This window comes from Bombina bombina, chromosome 9 (assembly GCF_027579735.1).
Source record: "Bombina bombina isolate aBomBom1 chromosome 9, aBomBom1.pri, whole genome shotgun sequence".
NCBI classification, from domain to species: Eukaryota; Metazoa; Chordata; class Amphibia; order Anura; family Bombinatoridae; genus Bombina; species Bombina bombina.
The window spans coordinates 216,325,306-216,334,389 of record NC_069507.1 but is presented as its reverse complement, the minus strand read 5'-3'; the positions used below and the strand labels follow the sequence as shown (position 1 = coordinate 216,334,389).

At 50.7% G+C, this 9,084-nt stretch overlaps 1 protein-coding gene across 2 annotated transcripts; it reads right to left on the bottom strand.

The window, feature by feature from the left end:
- Positions 1-1,404: 1,404 nt before the first annotated feature.
- Positions 1,405-7,321, bottom strand: LOC128640221 (uncharacterized). Of its 2 annotated transcripts, none has more exons than XR_008399309.1 (2): positions 3,880-5,410; positions 1,405-3,028 (listed from the first exon to the last, which is right to left on the bottom strand). XR_008399309.1 is itself a non-coding variant. In XM_053692623.1 (2 exons), the coding sequence occupies exons 1-2, from the start codon at positions 7,298-7,300 to the stop codon at positions 2,451-2,453; spliced, it is 1,365 nt and encodes a 454-aa protein (XP_053548598.1). In that variant the 5' UTR covers positions 7,301-7,321; the 3' UTR covers positions 1,405-2,450. The 2 variants fall into 2 exon arrangements, 1 of the variants encoding a protein (XP_053548598.1); XM_053692623.1 differs by lacking the exon at positions 3,880-5,410 and adding an exon at positions 6,514-7,321.
- Between the last annotated feature and the right edge of the window lie 1,763 nt (positions 7,322-9,084).

The window sequence follows — 9,084 nt, the reverse complement described above, 5'->3', positions numbered from 1 at the left end:
TAGGCAAACAAGCAAGCACAGACTGTATAATAATGCAGATAGGCAGGCAGGCACAGACAGTGTAATAATGTAAATAGGTAGGCACAGGCACAGACAGTATAATATTGCAGATAGGCAGGCAAGCAGGCACAGACAGTATAATAATGCAGATAGGAAGCAAGAAGACACATACAGTATAATAATGCAGATAGGAAGCAAGCAGACACATACAGTATAATAATGTAAATAGGTAGGCACAGACACAGACAGTATAATAATGCAGATAGACAAGCAAGCAGGCACAGACAGTATAATAATGCAGATAGGCAGGCAAGCAGGCACAGACAATATAATAATGCAGATAGGCAGGCAAGCAGGCACAGACAGTATAATAATGTAAATAGGTAGGCACAGGCACAGACAGTATAATAATGCAGATAGGAAGCAAGCAGACACATACAGTATAATAATGCAGATAGTCAGGCAAGTAGGCACAGACAGTATAATAATGCAGATAGGAAGCAAGCAGACACATACAGTATAATAATGCAGATAGGAAGCAAGCAGACACATACAGTATAATAATGCAGATAGGCATGCAAGCAGGCACAGACAGTATAATAATGCAGATAGGCAGGCAAGCAAGCACAGACAGTATAATAATGCAGATAGGCAGTCAAGCAGGCACAGACAGTATAATAATGCAGATAGGCAGGCAAGCAAGCACAGACAGTATAATAATGCAGATAGGCAGTCAAGCAGGCACAGACAGTATAATAATGCAGATAGTCATGCAAGCAGGCACAGGCAGTATAATATTGCAGATAGGCAGGAACGCATGCACATACATTATAATAATGTAAATAGGTAGGCACAGGCACAGACAGTATAATAATGCAGATAGGCATGCAAGCAGGCACAGGCTGTATAATAATGCAGATAGGCACGCAAGCAGACACAAATGGTATAATAATGCAGATAGACAGGCAAGCAGATACAGAAAGTAAAATAATGCAGATAGGCAGGCAAGCAGACACAAATGGTATAATAATGCAGATAGACAGGCAAGCAGATACAAATGGTATAATAATGCAGATAGGCAGGCAAGCAGACATAAGGGATTAAATGCCATATCCTCCTCTGTGGAAAGAATAACTTATAACTATATACATTCTTGGTTTAACATAAACTCAACTTAGTTTCTAAACGTAGAAATAAATAACACACAAAATAACGACACAACAACTTTTTATGGTTAGAGAAAACCCGCAGGTCACGTTTATTGTGGCAACACAAGAACTAACGACCGTCTGAATAAACATGGACCAGGGGGGCGGCAATCAGGTACTAGCTAAAACGTAGTAACCCATGCTAACAAGATGGGCAGTACCAGGGCGCAGGAGAAGAAGCAGAGCGTAGCTCAATACTATAAAACAGGGAATTCTCGGCATCGTAATCACACGGGCAGGGAACACCCCAGACGCGCGTCTGGGGACTTCATCCCTGGCCGGAAGTGCCGTCACTCTACCTCGATCACATCCTGCCCCCGGACACTGTCCACCCGCCAGCCCAGGGTGCAAACCACCACTCCGTACCAGTAAGGGCCAGGATCAAAAAGGTGCGTAAACCAGATTGAAATACCTGGGGAGCTGAAACTTAACGTCCTTGGACTTACAGAAATAGGCTGGTTAGCCCTCATCAAGCCTTCGGATAGCCCTAGTCCCTGGGGACCACCATAAGGACGGATCCCCCTACTGATTGCAAAATAATAAACAAAGGGAGGGAAGGGTGGGGAAAACTTTGAGAAAAACAGCAGAAAGAGGACATGTGCTTCCTGTACTGGGCTTAAAAAGGTAAGCTGGAACCCCTCCTCTCTTTCTGCAACATTGTTTCACACACACAACACAACACTCCCCTCCTCCGTCTTGGCCTTAACCCTTATGTGCATTCCAGGCAATTTGCCTTACATTTCCTTAAGGGATTAAATGCCATATCCTCCTCTGTGGAAAGAATAACTTATAACTATATACATTCTTGGTTTAACATAAACTCAACTTAGTTTCTAAACGTAGAAATAAATAACACACAAAATAACGACACAACAACTTTTTATGGTTAGAGAAAACCCGCAGGTCACGTTTATTGTGGCAACACAAGAACTAACGACCGTCTGAATAAACATGGACCAGGGGGGCGGCAATCAGGTACTAGCTAAAACGTAGTAACCCATGCTAACAAGATGGGCAGTACCAGGGCGCAGGAGAAGAAGCAGAGCGTAGCTCAATACTATAAAACAGGGAATTCTCGGCATCGTAATCACACGGGCAGGGAACACCCCAGACGCGCGTCTGGGGACTTCATCCCTGGCCGGAAGTGCCGTCACTCTACCTCGATCACATCCTGCCCCCGGACACTGTCCACCCGCCACGAGATCGCCCGAATATCAAGGGCCACTCTCGCCGCCACCCAACTCACACAAATAGGAGTAGGGACTGACGTATATCTTCAATAAACAGGTCCATGCCATGGTCCGTAAGATGGACCCCGTCGCCTCGGTACAGGCTACGGTCAGCGGCCGTAATGAACTTGTGTTCCACAACAAAACCACCTAGCTCGCACATAAGCTTCCTAACATCTCTATTGAGCTTCTTGCGAACTTGGAACGCTGCCCTATGATTGGCCATGTGTCTCCACGTCAACCTCGGTATAATGTTTGACCAGCCCATTCTCACACCAGGCAACCAAGCTTTAAAGGTGCGCAGATCTGATTGGATCACTGCGCTCAAGTCCCGGCCGGGAATTGAGCCGAGATCATTCCCACCTAAGTGGATGATCAGCACATGGGGTTTCTCCCACCGCCTCATGGCGGATTGCAGTAACCCAGGCAGATCTGCCCAGCAAAGGCCTCTCCTCCCTAACCACCTAACTACCACCCTGGAGAATGAGAACCCAAGCTGCTGCCCTCCAGGTTGCGATGCCGCTCGGATAGCCGCCCAGTGTACGAACGAGTGCCCAACGATCCAGGCACGAAGTGGCCCACTTCTAGGCCCTGCAATAGAAACAAGAGTTAGGGCATATAATGGCAACGCAGTGTGCAACATTATCAACCAGCAAATATTAACATTGGGATATAAGTGGCCTAACGTAAATCTGATACCTCTTAGACTTCCACCTCCCAAGCGCCATTATGCGGTCAGCCGACCAGCCTAAAGTCGCCGCCGTCGTAGCAGCTCCAACCCTAAAGGAGTGAGGAGCTATAGTATTGGGATTCAAGCCCACTTTTTTAGCCGCCCACCCCAAAACCTTCCGAAATTGAAACCTCGTCAGGGGGGGTACCATCCTGATGAATTAAAAATCTAACCGCACCCACTGGACGCCTGTCCGAGAAGGTCTTCAACAGTGCACTAGGGCAGCAGGCGGAACCCGCATGTGCGGGTAGCGACAGCCAGGCCCCCCTACCCTCTTGATCGACTTTCGATCGAGGGATGAAAAGTAATACCCCATTATCCGTAAACCTGACGTGCTCCGCCAGGACGCCACCCACTTTCGCCAACTTAGACTGGGGGACCAATTCCCCCACTCGGAGAGCACCATGAAACGCCATGGCGAACGCCGCTGAAAAAAGCCGCACCTCGTAGTCTGAGGAACATACCTCCGGTAAAACACGAAGCAGGAGGACCAACCTGTCCGCCGTTATGGGTTCCCTAACGTCTGGACGCCGCACTTCCGACCTTCCCCAACCCCTCAGTATTTGACGAATCAAAAACGTTTTGGAAGAGTCCGTCAGCGTGAATAGTTTACAGAAAAAGGACACCGCCGCCAACCGCGCGGATACCGCCCCTTTCTTAGCTAACTTAGCCCTAAGCTCCGCGAGCCAGCGCAATAGCCAGTCCTGCTCACCAGCACAAGAAGGAAATCCTTGGACATCGCAGAAGAATACCCATTCTTCCCAGTACCTTATATAGGACTTCCAAGTGGAAGGTGCCAGGGACGCCTTAAGCACCGGAATCAGGGACTGCCATCCAAAGCCACCTGCCAAAGAAAAGGGGGACAGGGAAAGCCATGAGTGGCAGCCTCAGGAGCACATTTCCTAAAATTTTCCCATTGAAAGCGAGATAGTGCATCAGCAATAACGTTTTTAACTCCTGGGACATGCCTAGCCCGAAACTCAATGTTCCGCTTGAGGCATCTCAAAACCAGAATTCTCAGATATCGAATTACCGGTGGTGAGGACGAAGAGAGACCGTTAATGGCGTAAACCACGCTCAAATTGTCCGTCCAAAAAATGACGGAGCGGTTCTCGAGCTTGTCCCCCCATATCTCCAACGCCACCAGAATGGGGAAAAGCTCTAGAAGGCACAGGTTCCTGGTCAGGCCCCTGGCCGCCCACTCTGCCGGCCAAGGTTCGGCGCTCCACTCGCCATTGAGATAGGCGCCGTATCCAAAACCCCCAGCAGCATCAGTAAAGAGGTGCAGTTCTCGCGCCGGAGTCTGGGGGGTTCTCCAAATACAGATCCCATTGAAATCCCTGAGGAACAGATCCCAGACACGGAGGTCTTCCCTCATGTCACTATTAACCATTAGTTTGGCCTTAGGGGAAGTAACTCCCGGCAACAAGCGCTCCATTCTTTTCAGGAAAATCCTCCCCATCGGGATGACCCTCCCTGCAAAGTTGAGCAGACCCAAAACCGATTGGAGCTCTTTCAGCGTGCAAAACTGCGCCGCTGCGAGGCTCCTGACTGCTGCCAACATCTTCTGTACCTTATCAACCGGAAGCCTACATTCCTGGGCTACCGAATCAATTTCGATACCCAGGAAGGTTAGACAAGTGCAAGGGCCCTCCGATTTGTCTTCTGCTAAGGGGACTCCAAATTTCTCCATCAACAGCCGCATGGCGTAAAGGAGCAGCTCACATTCCCTAGACCCCTGTCTGCCGACCAGGAGAAAGTCGTCCAAGTAGTGAGCAATCCTATCCTCTCCTGTCACTTCCGCCACGGCCCAATGCAAGAAGGAACTAAACGCCTCAAAATAGGCGCAGGAAATGGAACACCCCATGGGCAAACAACGGTCAACATAATAGTGTCCGTTGAAAAAACAACCCATTAAGTAAAATGATGCGGGGTGAATCGGCAAGAGTCTGAAAGCAGACTCGATGTCAAGCTTGGCCAGTAAAGCCCCATGACCCGATCTGCGTACTACTTGCAAGGCATCATCAAATGACTGGTAATATACGGTACTTAAGTCCTGAGGAATGGCGTCATTGACTGACTTTCCCTTTGGGTATGAGAGATGTTGTATCATCCTAAACTTTCCTGGGTCTTTCTTGGGCACGACCCCTAGAGGCGAGATAACCAATCCCGGCATAGGTTTTTCCCTAAACGGGCCAGCCATTCTACCCAGTGAAACTTCCTTACCCAATTTCTCCTTCAATACCTCCGGGAAAAGGGGGGCAGATTTCAGGTTCCTGCGAGAAGCCGCACCCGAAACCGGACCTTGTACGGGGATAACAAAACCTTCCCGGAGCCCTGACTCCAACAAGGCCGCCGTTACCCTATCGGGGTATAGCGTGAGCCACTTACTAATTGCGGCCACCTTCAGCGGGGTGTCCGCTCTTAGCGACAGCAGGGCCTCTTGGCCCAGTCCTGTCCTGTCTCTCCCCTTTTTTAACGCAGTCCGCGGCAGGGTGAAATCCCCCGCAGATGCGACAAGCGTGCCGAAAGGAACACGCGGTTCCCAACGTGCATTGCTTGTCCTGGAATTTCCAACAAACCCCAGCTGGGCGTCTGCGAAATCTATTTGCGGGTCGAAACTGCGTTGCACCCGCCGGGGCCCCCGCAGTACCTAGTGATTTCTCGGGACCCAGCCGGGCCCAGAGTTGCATTTCTACGCACCCGAAATCCAACAGTGGATTACCCACCATCTTTCTGCGGAACTCCTCATCGTAATCCCGCCAGGCACCATCGCGATAATTATCAGCAATGATCTCCATGTTTTCCATGTATTTCAACACGGCTAAACACTGGTCCGGCCATTTTTGCAAATAGCAGGACGCATAGATCCTGAAACACCGGCGCCATTCGTGAAATGTATCTGGGCGCTGGTACTTCTTGGGGCCTGTCCCATCCTCCGCTCTCGCTTTCTGCCTTAGGGCTTCCACCGAGAGCTCGAAGATGTTAACAAATTTACCCTCTTGAATTCTCCGTACTGTCTTAGTCTTCAAATGCTCGTGCAGATCATAAGAAGACCAGGATCTAGTATCCCCTTGGAGTGCCACCTTCCGATTAACAGGCCTCCCCACCCCACTTATGCGAAGTCTGGGTGGGGCAGCCCTGTCGGACCTACCAGAGGCAATATAGTCATGACGGTCACGCAAACCCCCTTTTTCTGATCTCTTCTCATCAGTTAACCATCTAAGCATCTTATACATTCTTTTATTGCCCTTCCCATGCAACCCCAGTTCCTTGTCATTTTCTGACCCAGAATCATCCGAGGATGAGGTAAAACCCCGCAACCCCACTGAAACTGAGGACTCACCATCTCTCACACCAGTCCTGTTTGGAATCGCCACGACTCCCGAAGTAGAAGGACGCTCATCCTCTGACACCATGGAGTCCTGGCCGCTCTCAGCACCTCTCTCCAACCCGCTGCCTGAATCTCCTGACGTAGCCATGTCGCTTTCCTGCAAAAGAGATTGCCAGAGAGGAGTACCACGAAGGGGAAGGTCTGCTCTACCCCTCCCCCTGTGCCCAGACCGTTCATGCATCCCCTCACACACATCATGGTTGTCTTCGCCACTTGCAACATCATCATACACACCCTGCTCATCTTCTGTAAAGTCCTCTATCTCTTCACTAAAATGTACTGACTTCTGAGTGATAGGGGTGGCTTTCTTACGTCTAGTGGATGCAACCGCTAAATCTAAACTCTGAAACTGTTCTGGTGAACCATGTTTGGTAGAAGACCTAGTTACTACCTTCCTCGCTGCTGCCGGGGATGCGCCCGGAGCCTGAGGCCTAGCCCCTACACTCCCACTAATTTGCGCGCCAAAAGCGCCGCCTGCACGGGCGCCGCCTTTGCCCAAAGAAACCTCACTATTACTGCCAGCGCTCTTAGGCATACTCCTAGCGTGCCCAATAGGTGCTGCGACACCTTTATAATTGCCCAATGGGGCCTTTGCCCCTTGACGAGGATTACTGCCCGACGGGGCCTTTGCCCTTTGCCGGGCCGTAATACCCTTTGCAACCTGCCCACGGGGGCCTCCAACAGGGACCCCCGGGTTCATTTGGCCAGAGAAATGCCCCCCCTGAGGTAATTCCTCCATTGATTCACCATTAGCCCCCTCGTGAAGATCGACCCCCACAAGTGCTGCCCCTGTAGACCCCATTGCATCAGCAGAATTGCCCCCCGGAGCATAAGTTCCCCCCCGCGGCACTCCTCTCTTACCTTGGACGCCGCGCGGGGAACTCGACCTGCTCCGCTTCGATGACCGCTGACAAATGGCGGGACCGGCAGTGACGTCATCGGAAATGACGTCACCGGAAGTCCCGCCCTCGGAGGACCGCAAACCGGAAGTCGCCGCCGATGGAGGAACAATCGACGCGGGAGCCTGCGCAACCACCGCCGGAGGACCAAGGACCACGTGGGACGCACCCGGAGACCCCGACAAAGAAGATGCCCACATCTGGAAAAGGGATACCGCGGCCGCGATGGAGTCCTGAGACACCGGAGACGACGTCGGAGGTAAGGCCGAACTGCTCCCACTAAAACTACCAACTATTGGGGCAAAAGAGTAAGGCCCGTAGGGGCCGGGGACCGGAACGCCACAAGGCCGAGAAGGGCCCGCCGCAACCACGCGAGGGGAGGGAGGCCCAGCCAGGGGGACCGGAGAGCAGGGGACAGAGGAACTAGCGGCTGTAGACCGCATAGCGGGCCTAGCGGGGACCCCCGCTTTACCGGCTACTTTAGGGGGACATGTGGGCCTGCGAAGGCCAGAAACGGGCCCGGCAGGGCCCGACGTGGTAACTAAATTGGGGCCTATGTCATAACTAACCCCCCGAAAAGAGGGCTCACTCCCGGCCGCATGGCCGACGGGCTCAGACGCGCCATCTGGATGCCCAGCACTACCCCCCATATTGCTCACTAATGCTAGCACCTCCAGTAGGGCCCTATCTGAAATCTCCCCACCACTACCCCCAACCTCCCCGGAGGATTGATCAAGTGAAGGGGAAAGGGAGGGAAGTAAAGGGGTTCGACCCACCGTTTCTGGCGATGGAGGGATCCACTCAGCTGCTTCATCGCTGTCTTCAACAACTTCTCTCTCTGCAGGTTCCTCCCCAGCCTCCATGATTCGCTTTGGAGGTGCTTTAGATCTCCTTGAACGTCTCATGTGAAAACTTTGAGAAAAACAGCAGAAAGAGGACATGTGCTTCCTGTACTGGGCTTAAAAAGGTAAGCTGGAACCCCTCCTCTCTTTCTGCAACATTGTTTCACACACACAACACAACACTCCCCTCCTCCGTCTTGGCCTTAACGCTTATGTGCATTCCAGGCAATTTGCCTTACATTTCCTCAAATGGTATAATAATGCAGATAGGCAGGCAAGCAGACACAGACAGTATAATAATGCAGATAGGCAGGCAAGCAGACACAAATGGTATAATAATGCAGATAGACAGGCAAGCAGATACAGAAAGTAAAATAATGCAGATAGGCAGGCAAGCAGACACAAATGGTATAATAATGCAGATAGGCAGGCAAGCAGACACAAATGGTATAATAATGCAGATAGGCAGGCAAGCAGACACAAATGGTATAATAATGCAGATAGACAGGCAAGCAGATACAGAAAGTAAAATAATGCAGATAGGCAGGCAAGCAGACACAAATGGTATAATAATGCAGATAGGCAGGCAAGCAGACACAAATGGTATAATAATGCAGATAGGCAGACAAGCAGGCACAGACAGTATAATAATGCAAATAGGCAGACAAGCAGGCACAGACAGTATAATAATACAGATAGACAGGCAAACAGGCACAGACAGTATAATAATGCAAATAGGCAGACAAGCAGGCACATATAGTAAATTAATACAGATAAGAAAA